We start from the raw sequence: 18,889 nt of genomic DNA, 5'->3' as shown, positions 1-18,889 counted from the left end.
TTTATTGAAATATGCCTAGAAAAGCTTTATACCAGCGCTAATTGCACCTTGTCAAGCTGAACTGCTGGTGGTTAGTAAATAAGATGCTGGCTTTTGTGCTGATATACTACATACTGAAGTGATGCAACTGCAAGTGATTCGGCCCAAAATGTTAATAGAATTGAACTTAAAAATTTCATAAACTGTTCCCCTTATAAGACAATGATGTGGAAATACAATATGATATTAAGCACATATGGAGTGCCTGACATGTGTGTATGTGTGTTGTGTATATATACCTTGCCCTGCGCCACAAGCTCTCTCTGAGCGGCAGATGCAGCTTTGACTAATGCACTGGTGGCGGCAGCGATGGATTTAGCTGCTTCTAGAATCTGTTCCTCAAAGTTCAGACTCTCATCAGCTTCCTGTAAACAAACAGAACAAACATTTATTTCCTGTCTGTTTGAACAGCATTACGGTTTTTATACGAGCACATCACAATGGTTTCAGGGTTTATTTTCTGAATCCAGTACAAATAATGATGGAAAATTCATGCACAGTGTTTGAAAGCAATGATCACAAAAGCATTCTGAGCTTTAACTTCTTGGCTGATGTCTTTAGATTTTGCTTCAATATATTCACAGAATTTTCATTCCTCATGATGCCATCTATTCTGTGAAGTGCACTAGTACCTCCTGCAGCAAAGCACTCCCACAACATGATGCTGCCACCCCCATGCTTCACGGTTGGGATGGCGTTCTTCGGGCTTGCAAGCCTCACCCTTTTTACTCAAAACATAATGATGGTCATTATGGCCAAACATTTAAAATTTTTTTAGACCAAAAAGTCAGATATTTGTCCCCATGTGCACTTGCAAAATGTAGTTTGGCTTTTTATTGTGGTTTTGGAGCATTGGCTTCTTCATTGCTGAGCAGCCTGTTAGGTTATGTCGATAAAGGACTCGTTTTACTGTGGATATAGATACTTGTCTACCGGTTTCCTCCAGCATCTTCACAAGGTCCTTTGCTGTTGTTCTGGGATTGATCTGCACTTTTCGCACAAAATTACGTACATCTCTAGGAGACAGAATACATCTCCTTCCTGAACAGTATGATGGCTGTGTGGTCACTTGGTGTTTATACTTGGGTGCTATTGTTTGTACAGATAAACGTGGCACCTTCAGGCCTTTGGAAATTGCTCCCAAGGATGAACCAGAATTGTGGAGCTCCACAATTTCTTTTTTGAGGTTTCGGCTGATTTATTTTGATTTCCCATGATATCAAGTAAAGAGGCACTGAGTTCGAACTCCAATTAGCCTATCAGAAGCTAATTGGCTAATTGCCTAAATGCTTGACATCATTTTCTGGAATTTTCTAAGATGCTTAAAGGCACAGTTAACTTGGTGTATGTAAACTTCTGACTCACTGGAATTGTTAAAAGTGAAACAATCTGTCAGTAAACAATTGTGCGAAAAATAGATGTCCTAAACGACTTGCCAAAACTATAGTTTGCTAATATGAAATCTGTGGAGCGGTTAAAATTTTTTTTTAATGACTTCAACCTAAGTGTATGTAAATTTCTCACTTCAACTGTAAATAACAACTGTATTACAATACACATAATTATTATACAAGTAATATTTCTATAATAGTTTCTGATCTTGTACTTGGCATTTTTTTGGAGGCCTGGGGGTTTGGAGAATTGAAAACCTATGCATCACGCCAATTTGATCGGCCGTTGAAGCTTAGCGTTCAGCCTATGCTGACATGTACGCATATAAGCGTAAACCGGCTTCACATCATTCGAATTTTAGAGAGAGTGTATCTCTCGTCCCATTACTATGAAAAATCAGTAACTGCAGAACAGCTTTGCAGCATCCCATTCCCTCCTTTAAGGGAACCAATGTTACGTAAGTAGGCAAGACATTCCCTTTTTTAAGAAGGTAACTTCCACACAGAGTCAGAAGCTGATGCTATGGGAGCCATATACCCACACACCGTAGCACTGATGTGCAATGCCTACTAGCTGTAACAGGGTAGTTATAAGCATTGCTGCAGCCCACACCATCATATTGAAAAATATGAAGGGAGGTTGAACAATAACCAAAAGGCTTGATGTTAAGACAGAGACACTTGCCATGCTGGTTAGAGGAGCAATGTCTCAATACCTATTCCCAGACAGTGGTAATGAGGGGAGCAATGCGATCGCCTGGCCAAGGGCTTTGCCACTATGCCACAAGCCGACAGGGTAGTGAACAATGGCTTTTATTGTGTCATTAGAAGACATATGTCAGGCTGCAGGTTGAGCACGTCTGGTTTCTCCATTAACCAACATCTTATGGAGTTTTGTGTTCCTTGCCACAGTCGCATTCGGCTTGCTCACTGGGGTTATAAATGCAATTACTATTGAATTACTTATTTTTAAAAACAATTCACAATTTTATTTGATCAAACTAAACAATGATGACTTATAGACATTACAGATTTATCTTCTGTTAATGCTTGATCTTCTGTGAAGCTGCTTTGAAACGATATGTGTTGTGAAAGGCGCTATACAAATAAAAATTACTTGACTTGACTTTTGGCACAATGACACTAGCCAGCAGGGAAGTGAAACATTGCCCATGTGCTCTCGTCCACATCACTGGGAATGGAAAGAGCAAAGCTTCTAACAACAATACTAACCGATTGGTCAGTTATCAACCATTTCCCCCTGTAAAGATCTGGGAAGAGAAGAAAGATACATGCAGGTTATAAAAATATGGCAAAGAAGTCCCCCACAGCCACACATATATCTTCATAGGCCATACTCCTGGTAGAATGAGCTTTTACTTTCATGGGATATCATATGCCTTGGAATCATAAGCTAGCTCAATAGCATCCATGTGGGATTTTCTTGCTTGGAGATGGCCAAACCAGGTGAATGGCCTCCAAAACAAACAAATCATTTTCTGATACCCTGAATTGACTTATGTCAATGTACATGTGTAATGCCCTCACAGGGCAGAGCATTTGTAGACTCTTAGCCTCATCTGTCTCAAAGGGAGGAGGAGAGAAGGAGTTTCCCGTCTCTGGGAAACATGTGGCTATTCGGCCCAACATTCCTTGTCTTCCTGTATCTTGTACAATAGTTGATTGTAAAGGGATTAATGGAAAGGAGGCCGCCAGAACCGGCTTGACAAAATAAATAATATTTTTTAATAAAGAACTAAAACCAAAAGACCCAAACACACACATATGATGTCGCACCACTGTCCGCAGTCTGCCTTTATCCCTCTCGGAGGCTTGATTAGCCTGATGAGGGGCCGGGTGTGTAAAATCTCGACCCGGCCCAGCCCTGTCACGGCTGCTCCGTTGGGATGGACGGTATCGGCGAGAAATCCACTATGCTGTATCCCTCCACCTTCCCGGGTTTTCGGCACCAGTGTAAAGGGATTAATGGAAAGGAGGATGCAAGAACTGGCTTGGCAATATAAATAATGTCTTTAATAAAGAACGAAAACCAAGAGTCTGCACGTGAAATAAATCTGCATGTGACTTCCCTGTATGTCTGATTAAAAGGCTTTCAGACCCATGAGGACTGCTGGCAGATTGAGTTATATGCCACATAGTTTATGCACCTGTAGAGATGCCAAATATTGGATGTCCGTCGCACATGAGGAATCAGATTTCCCTTTGATCTGTTGACATATAAGAGGTCATTCTACTATAAAATCATACTGTAAGATTGAGAACTAAAAACGTCTTGAACCGTTATCATGCATCTCGTGCCACTTTTAAAAGTCGCAATGTCAAATTATAACACTGAAAAAAGGAGACCCCGATTCCTCAGCTGTTTTGACACATTTTTGCACCCACCTGCACTATTCTTAATTATTGGTCTATGTAAACATGCACTAGATCAATGTTTTTGATCATTTTGATGCGTTTCCAGTGATGTGTGGCACATTTTAAGAATGGTACTAGCGCAGATTTTAAAAAACGCATCTGTTAAGGTCCATTCAACTGCTCAAACGCTAGCTGAGAGAATTGCATGCCATCTTCTATGTAAACAGACATAGGAGATGTGAGAAGCACCCCAACAACAGGACAAAAAGCAACTGAAGGTTATCAATTACTGATCGCGTCAGCTTATGATCATGTATTACGTTTGTGTTTATCAGCGTGAATTGTATGTGTAGGGCCCTATGAAATGGTTTTATTTTTTCCAAATTCTGTTTTATTTTTTCCAAAATTCAGTGTTTTCCATTTTATTTTATTTAAATTCTGGGTTTTAAAGTTTAATTACATTTATCATTAAAAAAATAATAGCATCTTAATAAAATGAAAACAGAAAAATTACTTTTTAACATACATTATTTTTTTATTCAATAAGCGTCAATACTGATCTTCATGGCACAATACAATGTTTTTTTGTTTTGTTTTTATTTAATTGTTATTATGGTCAAATGCAGTGCTGCTCAGTATTAATGGAAGCAGTGATGAAACACTTAAGATATTGCTTAATGTAATTATTATTGGTATATTATTATTATTATCATAATTATTATTGGGCTACTACTACAACTACATTGAATATTAAATTTTACTATACAGAAGAAAAATATTTGTCGCATTTTTTCAATTTCACGCGTCTAGTTAAATGCCGCTTTTATTTTGGCATTTTGTCTGAAAACGAGATGTTTTTGACGGCTTCACTTCGCAAATCTGGAAAACAGTTAGCTAAATGGGTCATTGTGTTTATTAAACTGCAAAAGGCTATGATTTAATTCTATAAATATATATAGTGTATATGTGCTGCGCATCACATCAAATAAAGTGCTCTGCTCTTTGTCATTAATACACACACATATTATGTTAACAGCGTTTAGGCAAGGTGGTCAACCCTAGGAACTGAAGCACATAGCCATGCTTGACTGTTGCTCAGTCCCCAGCTGGAGACCACCCAGGAGACAGCGCCATGCATGCACACAGCATATCAAAGGACCTCAGTCAGTTAAGCTGGATTTTTGCTCACTTTTGTGAACATGTTTGAGCCTCATGCAGCCTCTATGATGTCTGTCAATCGTGCCGGGGCATGACAGACATCTGGAAAAACAGCTGAACAAAGTAACATGGAAACAGAGTATGGCTGCTTAGGCATTATGCAAAGGTCAATAATCTCTGTGTTGTGGCATGGCCATCTTCTGGCATGGTGTCAAAAACAATAAATAAAACATTAAATGCCGTCAAAAGTGTCCTGTGTTTCAGGGGGGATGCCACAATCTCGTTCCATGCTCACTACGGCTCATAAACCAGCCAATTTTTTGGGTAGAGATCTTGGAGGCTGTAGTGTTAATTCATGACATAGTGCTTTTAACAAGACTGAATAGGGAGAACGTCAATTCATAATGTACAACTCTGGAAAGGGCAGCACCAGCGAAGCTTGAATGCGCCGACATGGTGAACATTTTTTAGTTGGTTCACTTAGTTGGCAACCAAGTCGAGTTTCATTTCTAGAAAGAAACTTGTTAACTGGAACCCCAACATGCTAATTGTCCAGCTTACCCTGTTTTTAAGGTTCAAGCAGGAACTTCAAGTTACTCTGTCTCAGAGGGCGCATTGTGGCTTAGGCCCCTCCTTAAATGTTCCATTTTGGGTTAGGGTTAGGTTTCAGTTGTGTTGTGGCTTGATTCTTTTTGTTTACTTTGTTATTTGGTTGTGTTAGCCACCATAGCAAGACATTTATTAAACAAGTCTTATGTATCCTAACATAGACTCCAGCACCTCGTCACCACCCCCGCCACTCAAGGTATAATCAGCTGTGACATTATTTATGCTACTCATTGGTTACTTTTGATCCTTAAGCACATTTCATATCAGTTACTTTAATAATTTTACTTGAGCTATGACATATACTTGAGTTAAAGGAATCTTAACTTTAAATTAAATACGATGTTTGGGTACATTATACAACATTCAAAACACTTAATCTGATCAGTAAATGAGAGCAGGGTTTTCCTCCACAGCATGCAGTGAACTCAGTCTCACTAAAAGGATAAATGTAAATGTCAAGCAGTATACTGTTTCAGTTATCTGACGGTGAGTTATAGAGGAGCATATGTGTTCTAAGGGACATGGTTATATGTCTCATCACCTTGGGTTTGGCTCGAGGTTTGAGCTGCTCAAGTTTCTTGGCAGCAGCTTCAATGGCGGCTGCGGCTCCCAGCAGTTCGTTCTCCGCAATGACAGTGGGGTCTTCAGGGTCCACCCACTCTGTGCCTGCAGAGAACATCACAACCAATCAAACATCTAAATGCAGTAGACAAACAAACAAAACAATAATAAAAAAAACAGTAATAAGAGAAAGTTCCTCATTATATGTTATATAGGGGCGGCTGTGGCTCAGGTGGTAGAGCGGGTCTAATCGCAGGTTTGGCGGTTCGATTCCCAGCCCACACGACTCCACATGCCGAAGTGTCCTTGGGCAAGACACTGAACCCCAAGTTGCTCCCAATGGCAGGCTAGCGCCTTGGTGTATGAGTGTGTGTGTGAATGGGTGATTGGGACACAGTGTAAAGCATTTGGTAACCTCTAAAGTGCAGACCATTTACCATATATGAGATTAGTGTAATTATAAATGAAAGTATCTCTATTATTTAAGTACAAAATACCTAGGAAGACATTTATTTTTTCTATTACTTATTTTCTAGAGAACAACAATCTGAAAAACTACAATCATACCACGGTTAAAATCACTGAGATCTAATTTTTTTTCCCAATTCTGTGGTTGATGTGAACATTAACCCATATTTGCTTGATTTTATGCATTATATAATCTACTACCCCTGGAATTCGCTAGTTCAAATCCCAGGGCGTGCTGAGTGACTCAAGCCAGGTATCCTAAGCAACCAAATGGTCCCGGTTGCTAGGGAGGATAGAGTCACATGGGGTAACCTCCTCGTGGTCACTATAAATGTGGTTCACTCGGTGGGGCGCGTGGTAAGTTGAGCTTGGATGCTGCGGTGATTGCCGCGAAGCCTCCACACGCGATATGTCTTCGTGACAATGCGCTCAACAAGCCACGTGATTAGAGGGTTGATGGTCTCAGATGTGGAGGCAGCTAAGATTCGTCCTCCGCCACCTGGATTGAGTCACTATGCCACCACGAGGACATAAAAGTACATTGGTAATTGGGCATGCCAAAATTGGGAGAAAAAGAGAAAGAAAAAAACGAATATATATATATATATATATATATATATATCAGACCACTAGATGGCACCATTGAATAGACCAATCAGAATAGAGTTTTCCATAGACCTGTGTAATAATTATAAATAGTTCAGATGGGCACAAGAAGGTGTCCTGTGTAATCCCTTTGGTGTGAAGGAGTAGTATTATTAACATTGTTGAGCCCCGGTGTGATGTCACAATTTTTATAGAAAATGTTATATAGAACAATTAACTCATATATGAATCCTCATGTCATGACATCTTTAACAATGTTTTTGACTTTCAGCATCTTCTCCATTATTACCTCATTTGAGTTGTAAACAGCTGCCGCAAATAATAAAATGTGCAGAGAGAATGCATGGGGAGGAGGGACTTCAACTGCATATTAACAGTGTATATTGTGTCATACCTTTCATGGCCTCTGCGGCCTGTATGAGCTCCGTCACTGAGCTGGCCACACGTTTGGAGTAGTTGGCCAGCTGCTGTTTGAGGTCATGAGTGGGTTTCTGAATGATCTGTGGACAAAAATCACATCTGTGATCAGAGACAATATGCCAAACTTCACACAAGTGATGCTGCTGGATTAAGAAGTGATTAAACTGGACAGAGAACAAATCGGACACAGATGATACATTCAAAACAGTGTTAAGCACTTTTATACACTCAAGAAGTCATGCAGAAGAAACCTGCTGAACACATAGAACGCTCTAATCCACAGTCATTCCTTAGCTATATGAGAGAGAGAGAGAGTGAGTGAGTGAGTGAGTGAGTGAGTGTGTGAGTGAGTGAGTGAGTGAGTGAGTGAGTGAGTGAGTGAGTGTAACCTCAAAGGCAGTGTTGCTAACAGGTATGTGGCGTTAAGAGAGATGTTCGTTTGAAATAGATGGCTGAGAAAAGACTCCATGAGCAGGAATGCTGGGAATGATGCAGACAAGAACAGAAACCCACACATACCCACACACAGACACTTGTTATCTGTCTATACAAACACTATAAAAGCACTGACGGTCTCACTCTCTCTCTATATATACTGTATATTTGACGATCACAAACTTAAAATTACACCAGTTACAATATTGACACATAATAGCAGTGCTTCTCAACTGTACAGGACTCATATGATTTATTGTGCAAAAGCAAACAAAATTTACTTTAAATCAAACAGAAATATATGATCAATTATAATATTGTGTCAATCATTTTACCACTCTTAGTGCATTGTGGTCAGCACAAGCCATGTTTACCCTTGTTGCAAGTGAACCTGTATTTAATGTACAGTACTCTGGGTCATATTTTCTTTAACCTTGTGTTCATTCGAAGGATGTCACGCAACCTGTATGTTACCATCTGCCTAATTTGGCTCACTTGTACCAGATGACCAGAGAAGTGACAGAAAAAACCTCTAGTTGAATTGGGTGCCAGAGAAAGAACATAAAAGGAACTGTTTACTACTCCCTTTTAAAAGTAAATTATTTTGCTGTTCTATTTATTCACAATTATACAGTTAGTTGCATGAAACAATTTTGGGTCGTGACCCACCAGAACAGCTGCATTATACAGTATGTTATGTCATTTTTGCATTTCTATACACACACGCACACACACACAAACACACACACATAGACACACACACAGGCATGTGTATGTATGATTCAACATGCACATCAATCACTTTTTACTCACCGGCTATCACAGTGAACGAACACACACACACACACACACACACACACATGTTGTGTTTCCATGTTTTATGGGGACTTTCCATAGACATAATGGTTTTTATACTGTACAAACTTTATATTCTAACCCCTAAACCTAACCCTACCCCTAAACCTAACCCTCACTGAAAACTTTCTGCATTTTTACATTTTCAAAAAACATAATTTAGTATGATTTATAAGCTGTTTTCCTCATGGGGACCGACAAAATGTCCCCACAAGGTCAAAAATTTCGGGTTTTACTATCCTTATGGGGACATTTGGTCCCCACAAAGTGATAAATACACTCACACACACACACACACACACACACACACACACACACACACACACACACACACACACACACACACACACACACACACACACAGCAGAGAGAACAGAAAATGAAAGATGGAAAACAATGCAAAAATTTCTAAGGTCTACATCACAATAATCTGATCCGTGCCTTATTACAACCAATCTCTTACAAAGTCCGACATTCAACTCAACTGATTTGGGCCTTTACAACTTTTAATATTTAACAATCTACACTAATACATTTCAGACAAAACTTTAAGAGTCATTGCCTAAGTAAAATGTATTATGACAATTACTAAAATGAATACCAGGAAATAACAGGAGACCCAAGTCTGCTTTTCTGTTTTTCACACAAGATAACCCTAATGACCTTTACCTGTGCGCTAATCTGTGTGTGTGTGTGTGTGTGTGTGTGTGTGTGTGTGTGTGTGTGTGTAATAGGGTCTAACAGGGTGGTCTGGTAAACACTGTTAACTCACCACTAACACATGCTCCAGTAGACCCAGGTAACCTGTAGCACACTCGGACCCGAAGCGCAGCGCTCGAGACTGAACGTCACGACTCACCTCCGGGTGGAATGCTGCTTGCTGCACAACAGATAAGGAAAAACAAATATTTCTGAAGGTTGTTCACAAATGGACATGATTTTTTTTTATTAAAAAGAATGTCAGGTTAGTTATGCACCAGTACCAGTTATTAAAAAACCTACTCTTAAAGTATCTGCCGATACCAAGTGCAGATACAAGCAAACATGTAATTTCCCATGTGCCATAGTTTGTACCTAAGATCTGACTGGATTTTATAAAGTACAAACATTCCATGTAGTTGCTTAATGAATATGAGCTCATAAAAGCTGCATGCATACAAGATTTAGAATAATGTATTTTGAAATAGTCTTTGATTTAAATCCAGCAAGTCACATTGAAGGACATTGCTTGGCATGTCAATAACCAATTGTTGCAAATCTATTTTCTTAAAGATCCAAAATTATAAAGAATTAGAGTACTCCACCTCAAGAGGCTGTGCTGTACAGTGAATTTTTTTCAGTGACAGGTGAGAGGCGTTTGGCACTTTGGCACAACGCAAAGTAATATGCTTAAAATCCTGTTAAAAATGGTTAAAATCACCCATCCTCTCTTGACTGATTGCCATTGTAAAATGACTATAAACCCACACACTGAACACACCTTATATATTAAAGGAATAGTTCAGCCAAAAATAAAAATTCTCTCATCATTCACTTACCCTGATGCTATCCCAGATGTGTATGACTGTCTTTCTTCAGCAGAACACAAATGAAGTTCCCCTTCTGTCACTCACTCGAAGTTGTGTTGAATGAAGTGACACAAGGGGTCTTCCTTGGGAGCCTCGCGTACCTCTGAACTTGAGAAAAGGCCAATGAGAAATTGACAGACAGAATTTGCATGTCCCGCCCCCGGATATACGGGTATAAAGGGAAGCAGGCGTGCATCTGTCACTCAGATTTTTTGCAGGCCAGCGCTGACGAGTTCCGAAGACGTCTTTCCAGGACCTCTTCCTCAGTCTCTAACCCGCCCCCTACCGGGTGCGCGGAGCAAGGTAAGTGCTTTAAGTCTTTTCTCAGCACCCAAGCCTTGGGACACTCATCTGCCTCCCAACACGCTATTACAACGCGCTAAAGCGCGGCTTTCGCTGTCCAAACCGTCGTGCTGGTTGGCCAGGACCATCCGACTTGGCTACGCAATTCAGTTCGCCCAGGTGCTACCTCGTTTCAGCGGTATTCGCTCCACCTCCGTACGTGGCGAGAAAGACAGCACTTTACGGGCAGAGATCACGACTCTGCTTCTCCAGGACGCGATAGAGCCCGTCCCTCCAGCCGAGATGAAGAAGGGTTTCTACAGCCCTTACTTCATCGTACCCAAAAAAGGTGGCAGGTTGCGAACAATCTTGGACCTGCGAGTTCTCAATTGGGCCTTGCAAAAACTCCCGTTCATAATGCTCACGCCGAAACAGATTCAACCTGCATTCGACAGCTAGATTGGTCTGTGGCAGTAGACCTGAAGGACGCGTACTTCCATGTCTCCATCTTGCCTCTACACTGACCCTTCCTATGGTTCGTATTTGATGGCCAGGCATACCATAACAGTTCTCCCCTTCTGCCTGTCCCTGTCCCCTCATGTCTTTACCAAGGTTGCAGAGGCAGCCCTTGCCCCACTACGAGAAGTGGGCGTCTGCATACTCAATACCTCAATGACTGGCTCTTCCTGGCTCACTCTCGAGAGTTACTATGCACTCACAGGGACCAGGTGCTCAGGCACCTCAGCCATCTAGGGCTTCAGGTCAACTGGAAAAGAGCAAGCTCCCCCGGTTCAGAGCATCTCTTTTCTCGGCATGTTAGACTCAATGTCTCAATGACAGCGTGCCTCACCAACAGGCGTGTCCAATCAGTGCTCAGTTGCCTTGCTGTGAGACCACTTCAGCGCTGGCTACAGACTCGAGTCCCGAGATGGGCATGGCGCTGCGGTACATACAGTGTGATAATCACCCCTCCTGCCGTCAGACTTTCAACCCTTGTACAGACCTCTTCTTTCGCAGACCAGAGTCCCTCTGCAGCAGGTGTCCAGACGTGTCGTGGTCACCACAGACGCCTCTCAACAGGGTTGGGGTGCCGTGTGCAACGGGCAAGCTGCCGCAGTCTCCTGGACAAGGCCCTGGCTGCATTGGAACATCAACTGCCTAGAGTTGCTGGTTGCAACTTTACGCACTAAAGTGGCGCTTGTTCGTGAATTGGTGTTCTTCCCGAGCCAAAGACCCGCAGAGATGCGCAGTTCGGTCAGTGCATTCATTCCTGCAGGAGAGGCTGAAGGGGAGGCTGTCCCCTCCACCTTGAAGGTGTATGTAGCCGATATCACGGCCCACCACGACGAAGTAGATGGCAAGTCCTTGGGCAAGTACGACTTGATTATCAGGTTCCTTAGAGGCGCCTGGAGACTGAACCCTCCCCGGTCAAGCCTGTTCCCCTCCTGGGATCTCTCAGTGGTCCTCTCGGGCCTTCAGAGACCCCCCTTCAAGGCGCTTGACTCAGTAGAGCTCAAGGCCCTCTCCTTAAAGATGGCCCTCCTGATCGCGCTCGCTTCCAGCAAGAGGGCTGGGGACCTGCAAGCGTTCTCTGTCAGCGACACTTGCCTGGAGTTCAGTCCGGCACATACTCACATTATCCTGAGGCCGCGACCGGGCTATGTGCCCAAGGTTCCTACGACCCCCTTCAGGGACCAGGTCATGAACTTGGAAGCGGCAGCCCTTTCGTTGCTGTGTCCGGTACATGCTTTATGTATCTATTTGGACCGCTCGCAAAGCTTTAGATGTTCTGAGCAGCTCTTTGTCTGCTTTGGCGGATGGTGGAAAGGGAACGCCGTTTCCAAACAGAGGTTAGCTCACTGGGTCGTTGACGCCATCTCACTGGCTTACCAGACCCAGGCCGTGCCCGCCCCCTTGTGGGTTCGAGCACACACGACGATAAGTGTGGCATCCTCGTGTGCACTGGCCAACCCTAGCATACATCTGCAGAGGCTGGGCAACACCCAATACCTTTGTGAGATTTTACAATCTCAGGGTTGAGTCGTTCTTGTCCCGTGTTTTGTCAGGTCTGAGCCGGTAGAACTCGGTAATGCACCCCTTCACCAAGTTGATCCAGTGCACTTTCTTTCCCAGGTTAGCCACTAAGCATCGCTTCCTGGATGTACTTCATCCCTAGCATTCTGGCCTGCGAATTCAGCGGAGCAATTTGCGACCAGACCCACTACGAGCCACAAGTGTTCTCTACTGGGGTAGGGCTCCACAGGCTTAATTCCCTCTTCAGGCAACTCCCTGTGATGTATTTTCCGAGGTACGGTCCCCCTGTCGGTGGACCCGCGTCTCCCTTGGGGAGGGCTACGTGCAGCCGATACAGTTCCCTCTAGCACGCAGCAGCCTGCTTGCATCTGTGTCAGCGGTTCATGTAACACAGACTAGTGCATGGTGCTTTTAAATGGGACCCCTTGTGTCACTTAATTCGACACAACGTCGAGTGAGTGACAGAAGGGGAACGTCACGGTTACTGTTGTAACCTCCATTCCCTGAGGGAGGGAACGAGACACTCTGCCCCTCCTGCCACGGCACTAGCCCTACCACTGTAAACGGCCGCGCCTTATTCTCGGCTACTCAGTGCAAAAACCTGACTGACAGATGCACGCCCACTTCCCTTTATACCCGTATGTCTGGGGGCAGGACATGCAAACTCTCTCTGCCAATTCTCAAGTTCAGAGGTACGCGAGGCGCGACCCCTTGTGTCAATTAATTCGACACAACATCTCATTCCCTCCCTCAGGGGATGTAGGATACAACAGTAACCGTGACGATTTTTAGAAGAAGATAGAGCTCTGTCAGGTCCTTATAATAGAAGTATACGGGTTCCAGCACTTTGATGGTCCAAAAATCATATTTATGCAGTAATAAAGTAATCCATGCAACTCCAGTCTATCAATGAGAGTTCACCCGAGAATTCGGAAGCGGCGCTTATTTACAACAGAAGAACGAATGTCACGTGAGAGTTCAGACATTTCAAACAGCATCAGAGCCCTGGATGGAAGTGCACATTTTAAAGTTTTTATTTTTTAATTATCGGCTTGTTTCTTACATAAACCTATCGGTATGCTTCAAAAGACCTTCATTGATTGACTGGAGTCTTGTGGGTTACTTTATTGCTGCCTAAATATGACTTTTGGACCATCAAAGTGCTGGCACCTCTGTACTTTTATTATAAGGACCTGATAGAGATCTATCTTCAAAAAATCTTAATTTGTGTTCTGATGAAGAAAGACATTCATACACATCTGGGATAGCATCAGGGTAAGTGAATGATGAGAGAATTTTTATTTTTGGCTGAACTATTGACAATTGCAAACAGCCTACGTGTCGTGCCAGGGGCCTTAACTTGGCTATATATTCAGAAAATCATATATAGTTTTGCTTTATGTTTACATATGTATTACGTGCATATATATTCAATAATATCTGTACACATGTCTTCTGTCATGTATTGACAGTGGTATGCAGGTGGTGTCACCTTGCAGGAGTGAAGCATGTCAGCAATGGCTCGTCTGCTTAGGTTAGCGGTGGCAATAACGTCCTCCTGACGGCAAGAGTTCCCAGCAGCCACTGCTTTAGCTGTAGCCAGTGTAATGCCTTTAGTCATGCGGATGAACTCCTCTGGAGTGGCCGTCTTAGGTGGACGATGCTGACTGTTAAAAACCTAATGGAAAAATAGACAACACACAGACATACATCACACAAAACCACAGGAAAACACAGCATGATGTCTAGGTTTGTCACAATATAAACATTTCAGTAGTCGATACCAATATCAGTAAAATGATAAAAATCAGTATTATTAAAAATATATCAATTTAGATATCATAGCAAAACAAATATGCTTTTGAACACCTTTATTTAAATCTGTAAGTATTTATATTATTATTAACAAATGAAATTAAAACAGCCGTCAAGTATTTATCACATAATTAAACCTTTTGTCAGGTTTTGAAAGTAATTATTTAAATAAACAATAATTAAATAAAAATATAGCCACAAGTGGCAATTATCAGTCCAAGCACAAGTGAAGACATGATGACCAAAATAACCAAATTTCACAGAAGTTCTGGTGATAATTTCAACTGCTTTGATCACTGTTGCACAAATAGGATTTCTTTAAGTTATAGCACCTCCTAGCATTGGAAGTTACATTTGGCCAATAACTCAGAATGTTCTATCATCCATGTTTACAAAGTTTTGTTAAGTTTGAATAGTGCCCATACATTTGGCTTGTAAATTGTGGCTTTTTAATTGGACAAATGGCTTAGGAGAAGTTTGAATGATGTTATAGATTGAAGTAAAATCGAAGATATTTATTTTGTTTATCAGTGGATTCTTACGGTTCATTGTTGGACCAATAAAAACAAAGAAATTCATTTAGAGCAGTGAGTTTTTTCTTGTCAATAGTGTTGTATGATTAATATTAATTACTTTAATAGACAGTGCGAGGCCTAATGCACAGATCTCATTAATCTAAGTTCAATCAATACCCTTTAGTTTCAAACACTGCCCGCCAAAGATCTATTCAGTTTACTCAATTAATACATGACTTGGATTTTGACCAAGAAATGCATTTGATCGTGCACACACACGCTCATGCCTTGCGATCTTCAGAGCGTGCATGCAAATACACATTGTATACACATGCGTTCAAAAGCAGCCGCCTTTCATTACCGACCTGAATCGGTTCTACAGGCACTGCCAAAAGACTTTGATACATCTTTATTATATTAGTACATTCCTCGTGAGGACAAAACATGTGATAAACACAAAGACTTTGGACATCAGGGCATAAATTAAATCCTTATAAAGTTAAACATGTTTTCAGCAATATGTTCAGTGAAAGTGTGTCTCTTACTGCCAGTTCCTGCCTAATGTGCTCTATAGTGGCCTCGAGCGCTCGTGTGCCTTTAGTGGCTTCATCCTCCACGGCCTTTACTGTCTTCAGCAGAGACGTCACATTAGTCACCATCACCTGATGACAAAAATACATCACAAACTCTTCAAACACTTCTGCATTGTGACTCAGCCATTTAAGAGGATGTGCTGAAATAATGCTATCAAAAGAGAAACTAACAATCAGTTCTAATTACAGGTGCACCATAGAAGAAGCACCTAGCTGAGAAACGTTATATTATAAATCCATACAATTTTTTATATAAAAACAAAAAAATACAGTTCACACACTTTATAACATTATATTGTACAGTATAAAATGGATAACTTTTTAATGTTTTTGAAAGAGTTTACTGTTTGAATTAGAAACAAATCTAGGTCTAACAGGGCTCAACGGTAGGAGTTTGTCTACTGGCCCCAACACAAAAATTATAAATAGCTGTTTTTACCATCATGGCTTTAAAAATATGCCCCTAAAATATGACATTTTGAAAACGTCCCCCCAAACTGAATCACATTTATAATTGGCAAGATATGATGTATGCCTTATGTAATCCCATATAAGTGCTTTACAGATATAAATTCATAAATACATCATATTAACCTCAGCCATCCTGCCATTTACACATGTGCTTTTAAGCCAAGAGTTCTGTGGAGGAGATGATGGGTTTTCGGTCACCCGTGCTGTCATGCAAATTTTGCTCATTTGTAGTGTTTTCACAAGAAGGATCAAAGATTATTCACTGAGTTAAAGATTTGATTATTGGCTGAATGTAATAAACATATGAATCCCTGAGAAGAGACTTGCTACTGAATCAGTTGTCATGTGTAATATATATTAGGGAGAAATTAGGCCTAATCTGTGAATTAACAATGTCTATATAACATGAAATCAGACAACCTAAAGACCAATACAGCCTGATGCACAAAGCACAAAAATAAAACTTTATGTATTGTCCAGATAGTTTCAAATAATCATCTGCAGCCTGAAGCTGAACAGCTCTGATAATAATAGCCTAATAGCAATAGTGATCTTGCTTCTTTTCATATCAAATGCCATTATCATGTCAAATTAATGTTTACGTTGTGAAACATTACTTAATTAAATGTGTACTTACATTTTGGATATTGAGCAGCTCGTGATTTCCAGACATGTGTATAACTGGGGTTTAACAAAGTTTATTACGTCTCATTCAACGCTTCATCTCTTAAAGCGAATTGTGAGAAAACTTGTTTTTTTACAGTGGGAATAAAACTAGTGCTCTGTCTCTTTACGAGAGCACATGCATATTAAACAGACTACGCTGCACGGAGAGAGATGATGATGAGACATATGCATGGCATGGATTTTCAGTCCTATAGAAAGAAACCCTTGATTTCTTGTGTTCCAATGTGTGGATTACAAATTTTCACCAACATGTAAAAACAAAAAATGTAGGGATTTCACGCACTGTGAACGCGGAATGTGCGGGGATCCTTAAAACGTAAATCCCACTACGAAATTCATTAAGTGGGTTTTTTTCCTGCTATTGTCTACACATTGGTAATAGCTGCTGCAAATACACTTGGAAAAGGACAGTGGACAGTGCTGGGAGAGTGCGATCTTGTGCGTACACACGACTGTGCCTTGGCGCGTCTAGTATATTATGCATTTGCGCATCTTTGCGAGATAAATATATACTCATGTATATATACAAGATTTAGCACAGCTTCAGCTCTATGCTAAAAATGTAATCCATGGACATTAGCGATGCACCGATCGACTGGCCAGGGACCGGAATTAGCCGATTTTCCGCATGCTCGGCCCGGACCGGTAACCGGCCGGTCAGACTCACGTCTTACTGATTCCAAGCCGGTCCGTTTTGTTAACAGCGGCGCAGGCAATAACGTCACAGCCGCATGTAAACATGTCATTGACGTGGAAGATCTTCACTGTGAGTGAAAAATACATAAAGTTCGAAATATATAATAATTGTAAGGCCAAAGTAAACCGTGGGGGAACCACCACAATAACTTTTGGATCAACAAACCTAATTAGACATTAATAACACCATCACCCAGCTGAAAATGCCCATTTTAAAAAAGAAGCTAAAAAGTAAAGCGGCTAAAGCTAGCCAGAGCTCAGAGACAGCCACAAGTCAGCAGCCTCTCCTATCATTCCTTGGTATGAGCAGCGAAAAGACCAAAGCAATTACGAGGAAAATTATGGAATTCATGGCCCTGGATGACCAGCTGTTCTCCATAGTGGAGGACAGAGGGTTCAGAAATCTGATAAATTTCCTCGATACAGAGTAGGAGGTACTTTCCGACGTCGAGTTGCCCGAGTTGTTTAATCTCGTGTCATGTAACACACGCAGCCTGTTATCTGTCAACATTTGGGTACACAAATCCGGGAGAGGGGAAGGGGGGTGCTGGATGGCAGAGGCAGGCTAAATACATACAAATTGTGCCGTTGTGATTTAATGTAGTTTTTCCCACCGTGTCCGATATTAAAATCAGTGCGACACACATTGCAAAAGGCGTGGGCATTGTCGATATGGCTTCGGGATATGAAATTAAATTCTTCCATCCAGCTGTTGTTAAATTTACATGTATATTTTGTTTCTTTCACCGGAGCACCAGATGATTCTTCTCCTCCCATCAACCAGTGATGCTTGATTTAACATCTCGTGTCTACTGCCTGCGCAGATATCAACAGCGCAAATGGGTTTTGGTTCCCAGGTTGAGGTCACAAATTATTTGTAATTTGTATGATGTGTCGATTGTGTGAGTAGGATGCTTTTCATTCAAGATCAGGCAACTGGACAACTTTGGAATAATATATTGATGTGATTTATTCATATAATGTGGTTTGGGCCATACAAATTACGGGAGATTTTTTGGGAGAAATAACAAAACGGGAGACTCCCGGGAAAAACGGGAGTGTTGACAGGTATGGTTACAAGTCGTTCCCGAAGCAGTGCTGTTTTACAACTGATATTTGGACCTCTAACGTAAGTTGAGCGTATTGGACACTTCAGTTTTTCAGATCTTTGGAATTCTTTTGTTAGACAAGTAATAAAGAGAAAAAGGTCAGTTTATAAAAATAGTGGAAAATGACATCTGTTATATAAAGCAACTCATTTGCAGTTAATTGTTATTTCTACATCTTTCCAGTCACAGAGCACTTTATTT

General features: G+C 41.3%; 1 protein-coding gene across 1 annotated transcript in view; it reads right to left on the bottom strand.

The window, feature by feature from the left end:
* LOC127636984 (talin-1-like) overlaps window positions 1–18,889 on the bottom strand; it is a 180,469-nt gene that overhangs the window by 44,129 nt on the left and 117,451 nt on the right. The window contains 6 exon segments of the mRNA XM_052117803.1: window positions 279–404; window positions 6,115–6,239; window positions 7,603–7,708; window positions 9,691–9,798; window positions 14,295–14,480; window positions 15,678–15,794. Coding sequence (XP_051973763.1) covers window positions 279–404; window positions 6,115–6,239; window positions 7,603–7,708; window positions 9,691–9,798; window positions 14,295–14,480; window positions 15,678–15,794 — 768 coding nt within the window.

The sequence above is a fragment of the Xyrauchen texanus genome, chromosome 44, assembly GCF_025860055.1.
Source record: "Xyrauchen texanus isolate HMW12.3.18 chromosome 44, RBS_HiC_50CHRs, whole genome shotgun sequence".
In the NCBI taxonomy this organism is placed as follows: domain Eukaryota; kingdom Metazoa; phylum Chordata; class Actinopteri; order Cypriniformes; family Catostomidae; genus Xyrauchen; species Xyrauchen texanus.
Note: the sequence above shows the minus strand (reverse complement) of the source record. Positions and strands in the feature narration are given on the sequence as shown.